The sequence below is a fragment of the Ceratotherium simum genome, chromosome 36 (assembly GCF_057802395.1).
Source record: "Ceratotherium simum simum isolate JZ-2026a chromosome 36, ASM5780239v1, whole genome shotgun sequence".
NCBI classification, from domain to species: Eukaryota; Metazoa; Chordata; class Mammalia; order Perissodactyla; family Rhinocerotidae; genus Ceratotherium; species Ceratotherium simum.
In genome coordinates this window covers 23,523,044-23,542,167 of record NC_141935.1, presented here as the reverse complement: position 1 = coordinate 23,542,167, position 19,124 = coordinate 23,523,044, and the positions used below count along the sequence as shown (strand labels likewise).

The window sequence follows — 19,124 nt, the reverse complement described above, 5'->3', positions numbered from 1 at the left end:
AACAACAGACCTCAGCCAACAGAATTACTGCAGGGACCGAGTGTGACCATGAGTGGCTGACACACAGTAGGTGCTTAACCAGCACTGGCCCAGCTGCAGGTTCTCTGTGCTCCAGCATTTTATGTCGCCACAGCCCTGACCAGAACCCGCTCGCTTTCTCCTTCAAGCTCAGGTGGGGCACAAGGTTTCAGGTGAGGCATAAAGGAGGCAAAACAGCTGTTTCCTGTGACCTTTGATGCACGTAACTGGGTCCAGCTAGCACCCCTTCTCCCGCCTGGGCACTGCTGGGCCTTGGGTAGGGGAAAGGAGGAGGCAGAGGAGGGAAGGAGCAGAAGGGACAGGTGGGCAGAGTGAGTGAGCTCAGCACACCTCTCTTGGAGCAACCTGCACCTGCCCAGGTGCGCCTGGGAGAAGAGCAGACTAAACAACACTCCCAAGAGGGGCCCCTTTCCAAGCCCCGCCCCCTCCCCGGCCCCAGCCTAAGGCCCAAACCCAGCCCCAGAGAAACCACAGAAGGGGCGCCGCCCCCAGCCACGCCCCACCTCTGCTTAGAAAAAGGAGCCTTACGTTGATCTGCTCATCTGATGTTTCCACCTTGAAAGGGCGGATGCTCTCATCCTCCCGGGCCGTGGGCCTCACCCCAGGCCCCCACCACCCATCTTCAAGTGGCAAAGTTTCCTCCTTGTCCTTGGAGACGAACCAGTAGATGACATAGCCCAGCACCGAGGCGAGGAAAATTTCCAGCCACATGATTCCTGCAGAGTGGGGAGAAGCCATCAGCAACAGAGGCCACCCGGCCGGACCTTGACGCCTGGCCAGAGATGCCAAACCTCCAACTTCTCTCCCACCCAACCCCGGATTTTATGTACTTTTGACCTAAAAAAGGAACATAAGCATAGTATAGAAAAATTGGAAAACAGAAAAAGAGACAAAAGTCACTCATAATCCTACTGAGCTATGAAATTCATTAATCAGATTGGGAAAATATAATCCTGGGTTGGCTTCTGCACAGCCCTGGTGTTGGGGGCTGCATTCCTGAGGCCTCACGTTTCTCTGAGGGGTCTACTCCAGAAGCTTCTGAGAAGCCTCTCTCCACCCTCACGACTCCCTCCCCTACGAGACAAGCAGCGACTTCTCTGAGTGGTGGGCTCAGGAGAGGGCATGGGACCGAGGCTCAGCCCCCTGCCGTCTCTCTCTGAGAAGAGCCTGTCCTCAGGATGTAAACAAGGGCAAGGGGGGAGGTCTGAAGGTCAAGTTCAACTCTAGGGGATGGGGGAAGAGTGTTAGGCAGCTCAAACACGGCCACACATCTCAGCTGGGTTTTTTTAAACAGCTTTATTGAGATATAATTCACATACCACATAATTCACCCATTTAAAGTGTACAACCCGATGATTTTTAGTATATCCACAGACTTGTGCAAACATAATTTTAGAACATTTTCATTACCACAAAGAGAAACTCCTTCAGCTATCACCCCCTTACTGCCCCCCACCCCACCCCAGGCCCTAAGCAATCACTGACCCCATTCTGTCTCTATAGATTCACCTATTACATTTCACATAAACTCAGCTGTGTTAATCCCCATTTGTCTGACTCCTGTGTCTTTTTCCTCAGAAAGGGAAAAAAGAAGAGCTCAGCTCCTGCAAACCAATACCAGGCAGACACCGGCCCAGCAGGGTTGTCTGGCTCCTCATCTTCCACATTCCCAGAGAAGTAACCCACAGCAGGTTCAAGTTCCCAGAAACACGCGTGAATGTGGACACAGCCCTCACACCAGAGCCAGCGGAGGTTCTGCTGGACGCAGTGGAGTTAGGACTCAACTGCAGGAGACATGATCGTGTTTCAGATGATGACTCAGCAGAGCCACTCCCCAGCCCCAGCCCTGACTGTGTCTTGGAAACTGAGGCAAGAGGAGGACCCCACTAGGAAACCCACACTCGCATGTCCTCTATTCACTACAGGACCTCGCTGGGGGCTTGCTGAGGCCCTGAGGTTTGCTCCTGCCAAGAGCTGCCCCTCTAAAGTGAGAATTGGGCCACGGGGGGCCATTTCTTGAAATACTCGTCCACAGTGGTCCTTAATGAAGCTTCCAGACAGACATCCATTGGCATGGGCTCCCTCCCCTTCCTGCAGCACAGTGGAAATCTAATGCCCGGTTCCTATCAGTGACCCCACCGACCTCTCAGCTCCCACACTCAGTTTCTGGAGCCATCTCTGATTCTTCCTTCACACGTGTCCCTCCCCAAGTCCTGATGCTGCTCACATTCAGCCCCCTCCGTGCCCAGCCCCCTCCTCTGAACCAGAGCCCCTATCACTAGCATTTAGATTACTGCGACAGCTTTCCAAGCCCACCTCTCAGGTCACTGGCGCACTTGGAATCCACGGCAGCATTCTCCCTGGGAACTGGACCCTGCCTGTCCAGCCCTGAACTTCCCTCTCCCCCTTTGGGTTACGAAATCTAAAGTGGTTCAAGGTCTCATTCACTCCACGTGTACTGGAAGTCTAAGCTGTGCCAGAGAGCAGGCCTCTGCCATCCCAGCTGAGATGTAGCCCGTGGTGTGTCGGCGTGGGCTCTATCCCAGCCTGAAGACAGGCCCTGCCTTCCATCTTTCAACCCCAAGCACCAAGAGTGCCTGGCCCTCTACGTGTGGGTGAGTGGGATCAGGTGGGTGGCTGGGACCAGCACTCCTATAGTTAAAACAAGGCGAGGGACAGCTGCACTGTGGGGCATGTGGCGAGCGTGTGGGACGAGGCGGAAGGCAGACGCAGAGCTGCCTCCAGCAGCAGGAGTAGGTGGATGAAGTTCACCTGGCAGGGGTCACATAGCAATGATCTGGAGCTCAGGCAGGCAAGGACTGTGTCTGTCCCGGTCCCAGTGCCCAGCATAACACCTGACACAGCAAGGCACTCTGCCAATATTTGTGCAATCACTGTACACAGTGGAAGCAAATAAGACAAATTTTGCGCAATGTTGTCAAGGGGCTGCAATCGTAAAGAACAGCAAAGAGGGGTCTACCTCTCCAACCTCCCAGGTGAACTTTACAAACCACTCTCCTTCTGTGACCTCAGCACAGAGAGGCCATGAGCACCGCTGTCACTTCCCTCGGATATAAATGCCCAAATTTCCTCTTTCTGTGCAGAATGATTCCAGTGCTTTCACCTGCCCAGGTGGGCTCCATGGCTTCCCCCTTGGATCACCTGCTCGGGAGGCAGAGCTCTGGAGCCCTGCACACAGCGACACCCTAGGAGGCACCCCCCGCCCCCACTGCCTTTTTACAACTGCTGGGTCATTCCAACTCAGCAGATCTGTTGTGTGCGCAGTGCCATTACCTCCCCTGGCACTTAAGCGGCAGAATGAACTCCGCTGACCAGAGACGGTATGTTGAAATGATCAGTGTCCAAGGACCCCATCGAAACCCCCAGAACCAGGACAAGGGGCATCATGACGGCCCACGCTGGCGCGGCCCAGGGCAAACTAACAGATTCAGGGAGAGATTTTAAAGCCCTTTTATCTGCATCCTAATTAAGATAAGAATATTAGTACTTGGGTCAAGGACGGTGCTTGTGAGCCACTGATCTCAGATTACAAAGCAGGCTTTACTGAACTGTCAATCTGCCACCTAGCACCCTCCCTTTATTTAACAGCGGGTCTTAACTGCACAGGAAGTAAGGTGTTCAAGGTTAGCCTGGATGGACAGGGATGTGATAAACTGTGGTACGTGCAAATCCATCCACTCAGGAGCCAAAATTCATTGAACTTGACTTTCCTTTTCACCTATTTGAGGCAAGGATCAGAGCCGGCAAGGGTCTTGCCCCAATCACACCACAACTGTGAGGATTAGAATTTGTAGCCAAAGCACTCGTTCCCTGTCTGCCGTTGGGCACGCTGTAGCCCGGCTCCCCCAGCTCGTCTCCCCTCTGCACCTGTTTTCAGCCTTGAGCCTTCACACCTGCTCTCGGGGACCCCAGATCACAGAGCCACGGTTGCACGTCGGCCCCAGCGTGTCTCCCAGGCTTGCACATCTTTTCCAAAAACTGAAATAATAACGAACAAGACCTTCCCCTTCCTGGCCCAGAGGAGCTGCAGTCCAACGAGGAAGGAGGTGGTGGGTCAATGAGTCGGCCATTGGTCCTAACTCTGCGCCCAGACTCCATCCCAGGCTCCTGGGCTGAGAGTGAGAACTGAGTTGCCCACCGCTGGGGGCCTGGAAGGTCTGGGAAGTGCCAGGCTCCAGCAGGCCGGCGTCCAGGGTGCCGCAGCTGCCCTCAGGCCTCTGGAGCTCCCTCGCCAGGGCTGCTGCTCTCTTTAGAGTAGGGGAAACTGAGGCTGGAGACTCAGGAGAGAGGGCGCCACAGCTCCCTGGAGGAAGCAGGCGAGGGTGAGGAGCCAGCTGGTGGCTCCCTTTCCTCCCCAGGGCCGGCTCCTTTGCGTGGGGCCAGTGGAAGCAAACATCACCCACAATGGGGAGAACGATTGTTCCCCGGGAAACCCAAGGCCAGCTGGACTCTGGCAGCAGCGGCCTGGGGAGGAGGTGGCACCAGGCAGATGAGGAGCCCACCTCTCCATGGCCTCTCTCGGCCAGGTGGCACCTGGGGGCAAGAGAAGAGCTGCATCAGCCCCACCGCCACAGGGCCAACCAGTGGCTAGGTTGGAGCCACTGAACATCCAAGCTGCCAAGGATTCAGCAGCCTTGAGTCCAACCTCTTCACTTCATAGCTGGGGAAACAGGCCAGAGGGGGAAGTGACTCACCCCAGGTCATGTGGCCGCAGAGCGACACGTCTGGAGTAAAGGGAGAGAAGAATCACTCGTCGCCCTTCCTGTAGCGGCACTAAGCAGGTTTCTCACTAACCTTGGCACAACTGATGTTTTGGACCCGATAATTCTTTGCTGTGAGGGTTGTCCTGTGCATTAAAGGGTGTTCAGTAGCATCCCTGGCCTCTACGCACTAGATGCCAGTAATACCCCTCTCCCCCCGTCTCCAAACACGTCTCCAGACATGGCCAAATGTTCCCCGGGGGGAAAGCTGCCCTCGGTTGAGAACGCACCCTGTCGAGCAGTGGTTCCTCTTTAGGATGTGTCAGAATCACCCGGGAGCTTGTTCAATGGACTTTCTGACTCAAGGAGTCTGGGGGAGGCCCTGGAATTTGCATTTCTAACAAGTTCCCAGGTGCTGCTGCTGCTGGTGTGGGGACCACACTTTGAGAACCCCTGCTCTGCACTGGATTATAAACTCGGAGAAGGCCAGGTTGTCTGTCTTGCTCCCTAAGGCACCCCAGTGAGCACCCGGCCTGGTCGTGGCAGATGCAGGGATCCCACCAAGAGCTGTTGAGTGAACACCCGGGCCCGAGGTCAGAGCAACTGTGGCCCTTCTGCAGGATCAAGAGGAAAGGCAGAGAGAAAACACCATCTCCGAGGTAACAGGTCAGCAGGGACTCCCAGAGCCGTCCTGGTGGGGTGGTCCCACGCAGAAAGCTGGACACCCAAGCTGGTTATGACCCTCTGGGGAAGGGTGGACCCACGACTCTGCATCCGTGGTGTCCAAGATCCCACCAGAAATTGAAGTGCGTTGCAGCTCCAGGGCAGCCTGCTTCCCCCCGCCCTCTCCCCCGGGCCTGTGAAAATCTCAGCAGCCCCGCTCTCTCTCGCATTTCACTAACTCTCTTTTCCTGGGAGGGGCACCAGAGAAATTCCATAACCCCTCCTTCTCACAACCTGCAAGCTACAGTCTAAACTTGTAGCCAGACACACGAGGCGCCCCCACTCTGGAGCCTGAAGCCACACTAGGCAGTTTCTCCAAATCCTAGGACACCCTGCATTTCCCCTGTCAAAACCCTGCTCCTCCGTCTTCAGGAGGCAGCCAAGCCTCTCCTCTTGCCCCGCCGGCAGTGGGTCTTCACGCCCTCCCCTCAACCCGCCCCAGTGCCCTCTCCCTCCTGGGGGCCCTCTGTCGGAGGGTATCAGGCAAGGTCGGGGAGGGCTTCCTCGGACACTGCTCTGAGCACTTGGTGTCATTTAACTCACTGAAGCCCCACAACGTTCCCATTTTACAGATGAGAAGACTAAGGTTGAGTACCTTGTGCAAGATCAAACAGCAGGATTCTAGTGCAGGCAGCCAGACGCCACAGCCCATGCTCTGCACCCTCCGCAGACCACCTCAACTCCTTATGCTTTGTTGCTTGGGGAAACTGTGAAACTGTACGGTGAAACTGTGCACTTCTCAAAGACAGGAATTATGTCCTTCTCAGCCCTAAATCCCCACCATGCCTTCTTTAGAAAAGGTGGCTGATAAACCCCAGAACTGAATAGTGTCATAGCCGAGCCCATCATGACAGAGCGGGCTGAGGGGGTGCCGAGGCTTAGGGAGGGCAAATGACTCCGCTCAGGGTCACCACGGGCTACTGGCTAGCTGGGGCCTGAGGCTAGCCACTGCTCCCACGGCCTCCACCGGCCCACAGAAGGCTGCTGGCTTCCCGGCACGTGCTGGGACGGCCAGGGCAGGGGGCTTCTGAGAGCTCCGCAAGAAGCCGGGGCAAGGCTGCTGTCGCTTCCAAGTCACCTTCCCCGCAGCATGGGTTTCCTTCCCATCCTTCCCCTCCTCCAGCTAAAATGCAATCTTCTATTTCTTCTACCTCCCCGCCGCCCCGAGCACAGCGCCCTGCACACAGAGGCGCTCGATGTCGTGCAACCACACACCTGAAGCTGGAGGCCGCCGGGCTGCTGTCCTGCCAGTGGACTCAAGTAAGACAGGCCCCTTAAGGTGGAAGTAGGTGTGTGCAGGGTACCATCAGAACTGGAATCGAGATAACAGGCCTAGAGATGTCAGTGCTGATGAGATAGCTATGATAGATAGGTAGTCACAGGTTAGCATAAGTCAGCCTACAGGAAGCCACTTGGTAGAAGGGAACCGTGTTGGAGCTATAAATGACCCTGACCCACAAGGCACCCCTCTTCTGAGTGTGCAATGCTTTAGTTTGCACGTAGCCTGGATGAGTCCGCACCTGCTTCTGAGCAATATGCACGCTCTGCTGCTTTCTGCACCTTGCCATATACACAGACCTCCCTATAGCCATAAGGCAGTAACTTTGTTCTTAAGTTTTCTCAGGGACTCCAGGAAGGAGCCCCAGGCTGGTATCCATCACTGGTGACAAGGAAAAGGGATGATCTGGCGTCTCAAGGACTACACCACCAGATGGCCGCATTCCGAACCCCGCCCCCCCTTTCAGCCCATTTGCTGACCTCACAGGCTGTGAGGATGGCCTGGCTCAAAGCACATGCTCCACCAGTGTGTGTTCCTCTCTCTTCCCCTAAACCCCTTATTACTGCGCGGAATCTCCGGCCCGGAGAGACCCCAGAGGAACCCCTGTCCCTGTTAGATTATTTAGCCCACGCCCCAGGGCCCAGCTGCAGCGTATGCGCACAAACACGCTGGAAGCAAAAAAGTGCATGGCGTGGCATCTGTGGTCCAAGGGCGTCTGCTGTCCTCCCCGTGTGCCCTCACCAAGGACATGGCTTGGGAGGATGAAGGACAGCACAAGGTGATGTACAGCTTTAGCTATCAGCGTTTTGCAAGACATGTCCTTAGGACAGTCTCAGCTCCTCTTTTTTATTTGATCCGAGAAGTTACAATCTGCTGCCCAATTCTGTTTGCTGAGCCTTCACGCTTCCAAGGACAGCTATATTTATCTCTTCTGTGTGGTCACCTTCCGCTGGTGTAGAAAACATTCTAACCACGTCAAAGCATCACCGTTTAGGAGACACAAAGAAAAATTCAGATGTAATACAAAACGAGGGTGCCTTCTTTGTCATACCAGCACCTGAAGTAAGAGCTTAACTGATCTACCCTAAAAGTTCTAGAAATATATTGTATCCAATTAGGTTGTTTTGTAATGCATTTTTCCAAAATAGTGACAAAATACTTTGCTAGGATAGTTGGGTGGGGAGGGGAAGGCTATCTGAATGAAAGTATTTTTTCTTGGAGCCACAGTACCCTTCCTAAAAAAATGATTAGCTTGCCTAGTAAGGAAAATGTAGTTTCTTGTTTTTTGGTGTTTTTTGGTGAGGAAGATTGGCCCTGAGCTAACATCTGTGCCTATCTTCCTCTATTTTGTATGTGGGATGCTGCCACAGCATGGCTTGATGAGCGGTGTGTATGTCCGTACCCAGATCTGAACCTGTGAGCCCCAGGCTACCCAAGCAGAACCCACAAACTTAACCACTACAGCACCAGGCCAGCCCCAGGAAAATGTAGTTTTTGTTGTAAAGCCTGATTTTTTTCTAAAACACAATCACTGGAGGACAGTGGTCATTTCGTTATAAGAGGCTGTGCTTAGACGGAAACCTGAGGCACTATAATTGATTACTCTGATAAGAAATGTGATTATATAAAGTGGAATTCCCCAAATTCTGCAGGGAGGTCAAGTCCTGTGCATGCATTTATGAAACTTGAAAAAAAATCAAGAATGAGTTCAAGTTGAAGAAGTTAGCTGAGTAATATGATGACTTTCACCTTTAAAAGGTTGACTAAATGTAAACTATTTGAAAGTGACAAATGATGCTACTAGAGCAATTTATTAGTTTCCTTTTGTCTTTTTGGGTCTGACTCACAAAGGACAATTTTAAAAATAGGAGGTCAAATAGGGTAGGCCCTTTGTTCTCCCGGACTGTTAAAAGGAACATCAGTCTAATAATTTAAATGAACGTAATATTTCCATTATGCTTGGGACAAAAATACAAGTTGTAAAACATACGATTTATTTTGAGATTGATAGTAAAAGCTCAAGTAAACTCTTTTTCTGTAATTTGGATTTGGTCTGGAAAGTATCAAGAAGTCATTTGTTTTTTAAAGTAAATAAGAGATTTGGATTGGTTCCTTGGAAAAGCAAGTAAAAATTCGCTTTTGGACCAGAGGGTGGTTCAGCAGAAGCTGAATTTGACTAGGAGCCCAAGTCTTATTCCCCTTTGCAGGCATGGGGAATAAGACACAGCCCTGTACCTGCAGGAGCTCCTGCTCTAGTAGGACAAACAGATGAACAATAAGACCCTTCTAGTGATAGATACAATGATATATGTGCACAGATGGAAGAGAAGTCTGCAAAAGTAGGAGTGGTTAAGTCTGCCACAAAGGTTTCACAGAGAAGAGGTCACTGAGCAGGGTTTTTAAGGATGAATAGGAGTTTACCAGTTGGAAAATAATAGTGGCATGGGGACAAATCCAGGGAGAAAGGAGAGCACGTGCAAAGGGATGGCAGGAAGAAAGTGCACGGTGTAGGCGAAGAACCACAAGAACTCTACATCCACGTTCAGGGTAAGAGTTGATGATTTTGAACTTCGAAGTGCGGTCATTCCATTTATTTCTGTATTAGCTGAAAGGTGTCCCTACCTCATTTCTTTTATAAATTGTTATTTCATCCAGGAGCTTTAACTTAGAAATCGTGTTTGCAATTCAGATGACCCCTCTGTAAATTACATGCCGAGAAGAGCGAGGTAAGGAAATAGACTGGGGGATGCGAGCATTTCATGGTTGTGTGACAAAGAGGTGACCTGGACAGGAGATTACTCAAAACTCAACCCCCCACCTCCGCTGCCCTTAGTGAGCTGGCCTCTCAGCAAACATGCCGTCAGACTGAGATAGCGGGGCAGGCTGCCAGCTATGTTTTCCCCTTCTTTCTTGGCAGTGGGATTTTTATTTTAGTTGGAGAAGCCCAGCTAAACACTACATTTCTTGGCACCCCTTGGCGCTCAGAATGGCAGAGTGGTTCAGTGCTGACAAAGAGCTGTGAAGTGTATCTGAGACAGAGCCATCTGCGGTCCAGACAGCACCTTGGTGTGAATTAGGAAAACACACCCATTCCTCAAAATACTGTCCGGAAATTAACCTAATATAGTGCTTTTGTTACAAGATGCCTCATTGCCATCTGCCAGGAAGGGCTTATAAATAAAAATACAAATCCATGATGCTGACGATGTGAATGGCATCCTCTAAGGTTGTCCAGTGTACAACCTACAGAAGAGTACATGGGTCCTGCGTGTGTGTGGAAGATGATGTAAAGAGCCCTGACTTAGCCAGGAAGCATGCACCTTCTGCCCTTCCCCTTCCTCTTCATGCTTCCCGGGACATAGACATGATGGCTGGACTCTGGAAGCCGTTTTGGACATAAAGTGAGCTCGAGGATGGAAGTCAGTGCTAGAATGATGATGGAGAAAGACAGAAGGAGCTTGGATTCACCATGGAGCCAGCCCCCCAGCCCTGGACTATTTACTCCCAAACTTCCTTTGTATGACAGGGGAATACACTTCTATATTGTTTAAGCCACTGTTATTTTGTGTTGTCTATTATATAAAGCCAAACATAATCCTAACTAATTGAGAAAGTCAGGGGGAAAAGAAAATATATCAAGTCCCCCAGTGGACAGACTCTCAAGAACAAACACTCAGTCTTCAGAACTTCCAGTGCCACAGTAATGGTCTATCTCTGAAACGTTTATATAATAAATAAACATTTTCCTGCCGTCCCAATCACAGAAAAAGTATGTTCTCAGAGGGCAGACACAAGGCAGTGTGTGGCCCCTCGAAGACGTGTTGTCAAGGGTGGCGCCACCCCTCCTGAGGACAGAAAAGGGTGTCCCACTTGGCTCCAAGTATTCAGCCGGCTTCTTTAAATAAAAAACCGGATGAAAAGCAATTTCATAACAGCTGCCAATTGTGAATTACAGATGGCCTTTAATCCCGCAATTCAAGTTCCAGGAGTTTATCTCCCCAAAATACTACATTTAGGTAAAATGTCCTTTGTACAAGAATATCCACGGCAGCTTTTTTTTTTTCTTTTGGTAAAAGCGGAAGATTGGAAACAATCTTAATGCTCCTCAACTGGGGACTGGTAAAGTAAGGTGTGACATAGTCATACAGTGAATACTATGCAGAAGGCGAAAAAAAGAGGTAAATCTATATGCTGCTCTGGAGAGATCTCTACGATGTATGGTGAAAAAGGCAGGCTGCAGAGAAGTGTGCAGAATTATCAGGTGCCTTTCGTGTGGACTGAGGGACACACACGCCCTGTTGAAGACTGGCCCTGGGAGTTCACCCAGACGCTGGCAACAGTGACCGCCTGCAAGGAGGGAATAAGCTTCCACTCCATAAGTGTTTGCACCTAGAAAAAAATCATTTTTTACCAATGCACGTACTATCTGCTCAAAAACAAAATAATTATTCATTTTTAAAAGATGAAAACCCTTAGGGGTGACAGACCATGTGATTCCACTTCAGAGGTGAGTCAGACGCCCTCACAACACCAGAGCTGCACGGATGTGCTCAAGCAGCCAAGGCTGGGACATCTTTGTGTGACTTTCTCATGGCCAAGAAGTCTCTAGAACAGAGGTTAATCCAGAAACCCACAGGCATCTGAAGGCCCGGGGCTGGCGGAAATGTGAGACTAGGTCAGGGAAGCTGGCCGGGCTGCCAGAGAACCGGTGTCCAAACGGGGCCATCCTTTCCGTGAACGTGGCTCCTGCTGCCCCTCTGTACAGATGACAGGCACGTGCGTGGCTCTAACCCAGGCCTCCTCTGAGCTCCAGACCCATACACCCAGCTGCCAACCTGATTATTCCTCATGTCTCGAAACCCACTCTGGTGCATCTGAAATTGCACTTATCCCCCTAAACTTCGTCTTCTTTCGGGGTTCCCTCTCACTGTGGCTGGCACTACCCACCTTTCAAATGCCAAGCCAAAAACCCAGGTGATGTCTTTGAAAGCCCTCTCCTTCATTTCACCCACATCTGATCTACAGCAAGTTCCGGCAGCCCTACCCCCAGAGAACATCTCGAATCCCTCTCCACCACCACGACCCGCCCAGGGTCCTGCGGTCTCCCCTGGACCACAGCACAGCGCCTGTCCAGTCTACTCACACCCGCTCTGCCGCCTCCAACACTCGGCAGGCAGAGCGACCTTTCGAAAATGCCAGTCTCACCATATCACACCCCCTGTTAAAACCCTTAAAGAGCTTTCTGCTGCCCTTGGGACACAGCCACATGGGTTAGTGTCGCCTTCAAGGCCTGTGTGGTCTGACCTGCCCACCTGTCCCCTCCGCGCTGGGAACCAGCCCCCACCCCATCTTCTTTCAGCCCTTTGGGAGTTCCTCCCGGGCCCTGTCACTGCAGCAGAGACCACTCTGGGTGGCGGGCTGGCCCAGCCTGGATGGGGGAAAATCCTGGGAGGGGGCCTCCCTGACTGCACAGCCCAGCACGTGGCCAGCCTCTGCACCCACAGCCATTTTCCCTGAACCCCAGTGGCCGACCAGGCACTCAGGATGGGCGAGGCCGAATGCAGGGGAACTGGGCTGAGCAGAATGCTCTGGACTGGGATCAGGGCCTTGTTTCTCTCCCTGCAAGACCAGGAGCCCAGCTCTGGGGGAACGGCCAAGTGTCAACACCCAAAGGAAAGGAAAAATGTTGTTTGTGGGCAAAAACAAAGCAGAGGAAAAGAGAAGTAAAAACAGTGTGAGGGGGCAGCCTTCTTCGGGGGAGCCCTGTTCTGGGGCCTGAAGGAAGGCACATCCACCACCTGCCTGGGGGCTCTCCCCACCCCACCTCCAGCTGTACAGATAGACAGATAGATACACTTGTGTAGACAGAAAGAAAGAATACAATTTGGGACTGTCGATCTGACGAAAACCTTCAGGGAGTCGGGAGCCAGCCCGCCTTGTGGTCAGGCACCACTGCCTGCTTTCAATCCCGGCCCTGCCGCTTGCCAGCCATGTAACCTCAGCCCAGGGACTCCACTTCTCCAGGCCTCGGTCTCCCCGGCTGTAAGATGGGGAGAATAAAGTACCTCCCTTTCCAGGTTGGGAAGATTGATGAGTTAACTCGGGGAAAGGGGACCGCACACAGAGCTGCATTCACGTTTTGTGTTTAAATCCTGAGCACACTAAAGGTGGGGAGAGGGGCCTAGCCCGAAGCTGAGGGAATCTTCCCTGAGGAAGTGCTGCCTGAACTGAGATGGGACATTAAGGAGTGCTCCTTAATGAGCAGAGGACTCCAGGGGGGAGTCTGGCACCCGAAGGCCAGCATGGCTAGAAGGCAGCAAGTGCGGGGAAGAATGGCCTGGGATGACCAGAGGGCTCTCGGCTCTGGGGCCTGAGCAAAGGGCCCATCAGGACCTAACACCATAGAGGGTCTGGACGGATGAAGGGGAGGACCACGTGGGTGGGCTGGCTAGCCCTGAGCACTTTAGAGAGGGGATGGTGACCTCCACAGATTTTAAATGCCCCTGAGCTGGGGCCCACCATAAACTCCTTCACACAACCTTCTACACAGGCCTTAAGTGACATAACGCAGGGAGGGACCAGACTCTCCACACTGTGGGGTTCATGTTCTCATGCTCGGGGAGTCTCATTTGAAGTCTTGTTCCAGCTCCCGTTCTGCCAATTAAAATAAGAGCCGACGAGCTTTCCATTGGTTCTAAGTTACCGGAGAAAAAACCCAAGTGGAACACAGTTCACTGCCTCTGAGGAAAAAGCATTCCCTCCTGTGGAGTTTCAATACTTGGCATTCACCATCTGGGTAGAGAAGACTCCTATTTCAGGGGATAAAGGAGAGGGCCATGTAATACAGCTATTTGATCTCCTTCCCACCATTAGCCACACTCTGCCCCTCCCCACCCCCCCGAGTCTGCTACTCCTCAACCACGTGCTCCCCAACTGGAAGCTTCCTCAATTGTGTGTAACAGGATGGCGCTGTTAGCTGGCCATGGCCGGCCGAGTAACCTGAGCCAGCATTCTTGTCAGAAGGGCCCGTGTGTTTCAGGCAGGGCAGTCCTAAGGACTAGGGTCAGAGTCCCGAGGAATGTTCTGGGTTGTTGCTATCCTGGTGGGAGTGAGTTTGCTTGTGGCAACATCTAGGTTGCCAAAAGGAATAAAAAGTCACAAAAGGCTAAAAAGTACCACTGGAGTTCAATCAGCAGTCCTGAGGGCGACTCTGAAATCAAGATGGTCCAGCTTCACAGAGCATTCCGGAGATCCTGAGAACAGCCATGCCTCTGCAGGAGGGAGGCGCCTTCCCGAACCTGCTGGCCAGGCAAGCTCCTGCCTCCCGCCAGGGACCACGTGCTCCAGCCAGTAGGTCCTGCCCCAGGCAAAAAACCCAGGAAAGCAGGAAAGTATATCCATTTTTCCACACAGAGCTGGTGAGAGACTCATTCTTCCCTGAACAGCCCTGGTCACAACAGGGCTCATCATGCGGCTTGACAGTGGGACCAAAGGATTTCTCTTACTTTCTAAAAGGTTGGAGTACAACTGGAGAGTCACCATGAAATGTAGCAAAGGTTGCTCACCCCACAGGGCAAGCCAAGTCCCAGGCTGAGCTGTCAGGGGACAACCTGAGGTGGTGGCCCTCGGGGAAGGGCGGAGGGCCCACTCCCTGGCCTCTCGGCGGCACCTGGGCCTCCCGCAGCCCTCCCAGGCTCACGGTGCAGGCCACAGCTGGGCCAGAGCCAGCCGGACAGGCCCACGGTGGGGATGCTCAGAACCCTTCCAGAGTATCGGTATGTGTCTGGACACCACAGCCTCCCGCGAGGAAGCCCAGAGAAGCCCCAGACTGTGACACGAGGGTGGGAAGACTCTTAAACACATCATCTCCTGTACCTCAATAACACTGAGAGGTCTGGGGTAGTTTTTTCTGTTTTAAAGAGATTTAAAAATGAAGCTTAGCAAGGCTGGAGCCAGCCTGGTGGCGTAGTCGTTAAGTTCGTGTGCTCCACTTTTGCGGCCCAGGGTTTGCAGGTTCGGATCCCAGGCGCAGACCTACACCACTTATCAGCCATGCTGTGGCGGCGTTCCACATACAAAATAGAGGAAGGTGGGCACAGATGTTAGCTCAGGGCCAATCTTCCTCAGCAAAAAAAAAAAAAAAAATGAAGCTCAGCAAGGCTAAGTAGCTTGAGTGGACCCAGCTGGTAAGTGCCAAGAGGACATTTTAACTCAGCCTGTTTATCAATCTTCCCAAACGCTAAAGGCAGCAAAAACTCCTTTGCTCCTGACCCAGGACAAGGCCTGGGGTCCCTGTTTGTGGGTTAACTAGAGAACCTTCTGGAAAGTCTTTGAACTCCTCAGAGAGAAGAATATTTTCTTTCCTAATAGAAGCACTTTTACTTAGGCCTGGGAGAGCCTAAAAGGTGTGGCTTGGCAGCGGCCGGACTGTGCGTGAAATTGGCTCCTTGTGAGAACAGTGCCCACTGGCCAGGCAACAGAAGGAAAGAGAGACAGTGGGTCCAGTGGGCACAAAGACTCCACTCCAGGTCTTTGAGCCGTTGGGAGGAAAGCTCTGGGCCAGACTTCAGAGAGTGAGAACAGCTGCTCTCTGGTGAGAAAGGACAAACTACGACCTCCCCTAAGAAAGTAAATATACTTTCACGGCAGAAGAGGCTGCCCTGGTTTGGACCATTGTGTGTTTAGTTACATAACCAAGGGCAGGGTTGCCTGTGCTCTTCTTGGCGAGAGGAGCTCTTCCTGGAGCACCCGCCACTCCCCCGCCCCGCCTCAGGGAAGGGGGTGGCTGGAGCCTTGGCAAAGCTTTGCTTCCCTCTTGGAGGAACCACTAGGGTGCCTTGTCCTTGCCGCAAGTCCCCACCTCACCCACACAGCCCCCTGGAGACTCTGCTCCTAAAGCGCCCAGCTTAGGCCAAGAAGCCCCCACAAGTGACCCCAGGAGGCCACCCAGGCTGGGCAGTGACCCTTCTGCCTCAACTCCAGGCCCTTGACCTGTCTGAGGCTCTGCCCCCCACACCCTGGGCCAGGGCCCTGACTGCACTTGAAGCTGCCCTCAGTGGACCTGGCATGGCCTGCAGGCCCACCCCGGCCCCGGCAAGACTGACCCCTCTCCACCCACGGTTCCTGAAGATGCCTTTGCTGATCTTAACCACAGAACATCACATACTAGAGCTGGGAGGAGTCTTGCCGATTGGAGAGCCCAGCCTCCTCATTTTATAGATCAGGTGCAGGGAGGGGACATTTTAATGGCAGAGCGGGGACATGAACTGGGTCTTCCTTCTGGGCCAGTTCTCTTTCCGCATCACTGTATAGCCTCTCAAAGGACTGAATCACCAATGATGGGATGTAGGGCCCTATCAGAGGTGGGTTTTGAGTATGAGATCCTAGGGGTCCCTGACGCCACCACAGGCCCGCTCTCTCCGTGCCCACTCCAGCTCAGTGGTATGCCCTGGGCTATCTCTTCAGCAGCGGTGACCAGCCCACACTCAGCCCTCCCGGATCTTGTAAGCCCAGCTGTGTTCCACGTCCTTGAGTATCTCAGCTCAAGAATGAAGAAATAGGGAGCCAGCCCCACGGCCTAGCGGTTAAGTTCAGCACGCTCCGCTTCAGCGGCCCGGGTTTGGTTCCTGAGCACAGACCTACACCACTCGTCAGTGGCCATGCTGTGGCGATGACCCACATACAAAATAGAGGATGACTGACACAGATGTTAGCTCAGGGTGAATCTTCCTCAGCAAAAAAGAATGGAGTCTGGGCAGCCCCTGCCTTCCCGTGTCTGGGCCAGGCCAGGATGCTGGAAGGGAAGAGTCAAGGTGCCAGGTGAGCACTCACTAGGCCTGGGGCCTGCTGGGCTCTTGTGTGGGTGGGAGGGGCACTGTGCACTGGTGACATGGGGCTTCCTGTGAGCCCCACTTGGTGCTGGACTTGGACGTCAGACATGAACCAGGACACCAGAGGAGAAGAGGGGGGCAGGCACTCCACTTCCTCCAGTGGTCGGATACCCTTTCTCTAAAGGTCCCTCCACCCAAAGAGCCCTCATTCAGTTGCTAGCCTCATTCAGACAGCCCCCTCCCATGAATCCACACCAGCTGGAGTGCTTAAGGCACAGCCGAGAGGCAGGTGGGAGGCACAGAGAGCATGTGGGCGTTGGAGCAGTTGTGCTGAGGTTCACCCAGGCTGCCTGGCTGAGCAGTTATTTTCCATGGAAGTCCTCCCTTTCCTGAAACTGGAACGGGGGGACCATTGCGGGCAGGCAGCAGAAAGTTTGGACTCCTCTTCTCTCAGGCTGGGCCAGTTCAGTTTATCCAGTAGGTCACTCACACCAAGGACGCTGGTGGCAGCTCGGCCCACACTCAGCAAACACGGATGTAAAGCTCATCCCTGCTGGGCACACATCTGCCACAGGGCCTCTGCACCTGCTCTTCTCAAAGCCCGAAGCCCGCGGCACTGCCGCCCCAGACAGCAGCCTGCCTCTCCCTTACTCCTCAGGATTATTCAAACGTCACCTCTCAGTGTGGCCTTCTTCTGTCACCTGACACTCCCTTTCCCTCTTCTGTGCTTTATTTTTCTCCAAGGCACACATCTTCTTCTAACAGACTTTATATTTTACAAACTTATTTTGTTTATCGTCCATTTTTCACCCAACAAAACTGCAAACCCCACGAGGGCATGTTCCCTGCAGAGGGCAGTCCCTAAGCACTGCCCACACTTCCTCACATGGCCCTTCCTGGTGTGGGAATTTGAGAAAGAACAGCTGTTTGCTGAACACTGCCAGAGCTTGGTGCTAAGTCAGACCCCGTGGGGCCAGCGGAAGTTCCCCACAAGGAACCCGAAGCCCTGACTCCCTGAAGGAAGCAAGCCTGGCACCAGAAGACAAGCTACTTTCTGGAGCAATTGGCTTCCTGCAAATGTTTATTTTCAGTTATGCTGAATTCAGAGGAGGCTGCAGAGTGAACAGAAACAGGCATGATTCTCTATGTCCTCAACAATTTCCCACAACAGCTCATAAATCCAGGCCAAGGCGCTGCACTAGGAGTTGAAGTGCCAGACGCATAGGTCCCCCTCACCCCCCATTCCTACTCCACCTGCAGAGCCCGCACAGAGCTGCCAGGGCAGAGAGAGGTGTCAGGGAAGGGGGAGCGGTGTCTGCCCAGCCGGGGGCGGATCCAGGCTCTGTGAAGCCTGAGGTTTATACAGTGGAGGGAAGGGGAGTGGGGGAGGGACGCAGCTTTAAGAAAAAGAAGTCAAAATCAGGATTATAACACTGCTAGAGCCACTGCCCTGCCCTCGCCCCCTCCCCGCGCAAGGCTTCGGAAGGGCCAGGGCAAGCGAGGGCCAGAAGCTTCTATTGCACCGCTCTCCCGTAAATGGGCCCCCGCCAGGGGGGGAGGCTGATTGAATCTCGGGTCCCTGCTGCGCTCTTCCTCAGACTGATCACACTCCGTGGCTTCCACTACACGGTGAAGTCTTAACCCCAGGCCCACGCTCCCTCTTCTGTGCGCCCAGCCGAGCAGGAGGGCAAGGGGGCGTCGGACAGAGATGGCAAGAAAGCACATTTCAACGAAAGGACCTGAGAGAGGGTTTAGGGCTCTGGTGACAAGTGCATGGCAGCCCTGGCAGCAACACGCTCCGGGAGAGCCGGCCCGGGGACCCCGCTGCGCTCCTCCGGCGCCCCGACCCGCGCGCACTTGGAGGCCAGAGCGCGGCTGGGCGCAGGGCGCGGGCACGCCAGGTCCCCGGCGCCGGGAGGGAGCTGCGGGTGGCGAGCGAGGGACGGGCCCCAGAAGCGTGAGCGGAGGCCTGTCTGCACGTCCCCCAGCCGCGGCCACCGGGCCCCCATCCCGCGCCCCCCGCCCGCGCTTCCCGATCCGCGTCTGCCTCCCGGGAGCGCGCTCCCCGCCGCCCGGGCCCCGGACCTGCGCACCACGCGCCCGGGCGCTTACGATCGTCGGCTCCCGGCTCCCTGGCTCCGGCGGCCGCAGGCGAGCGGTCCTTCCGACTCCCCGGCGCCCCCGCTCCTCCTCGGCTCCTCTCCGGCCGCCCGGCGCTGACCCCACCCAGGCTCCGAGCGGGGCGGTCCCGGGCCCGGCCCGGCCCATCCAGGTTCAGTCCCGCCCCGCCCGCGTTACCTGAGCGCCCGGGGGCAGTCTCTTCCTCCGCTAAGGCTCCGCCTCTGCTTTGGAGGAGAGCTACTCAAAGTGCGGTCCGCGGACCGAGTACAGAAACGGAGCCCAGGAGTTCAGGAAGCCTGCCTTACATCAATCTGATACAGTAACGTTGTCAGCTGAAGCTAAAAACAAAAGAACCCAAGCTTGCGGCTTGTATGTCCTTCCTATTTCATCCTTCTAGCAGTTCATTGTTAC

At 53.9% G+C, this 19,124-nt stretch overlaps 1 protein-coding gene across 3 annotated transcripts in view; it reads right to left on the bottom strand.

Annotated features, from left to right (window-relative positions):
* EPHX1 (epoxide hydrolase 1) overlaps positions 1–18,810 on the bottom strand; it is a 35,455-nt gene extending 16,645 nt beyond the window's left edge. Inside the window, exons 1-2 of one of the 3 annotated variants that reach the window (XM_087424407.1) lie at positions 18,705–18,810; positions 568–755 (exon numbers count right to left, since the gene is read on the bottom strand). In XM_087424407.1, the coding sequence (XP_087280533.1) occupies positions 568–750 (183 nt within the window). In that variant the 5' untranslated portion in view covers positions 751–755; positions 18,705–18,810. Of the gene's footprint in view, positions 1–567; positions 756–18,677 lie in introns of all 3 variants that reach the window. The other 2 variants (XM_087424409.1, XM_087424408.1) reach the window with 2 other exon arrangements.
* Positions 18,811–19,124: the final 314 nt, after the last annotated feature.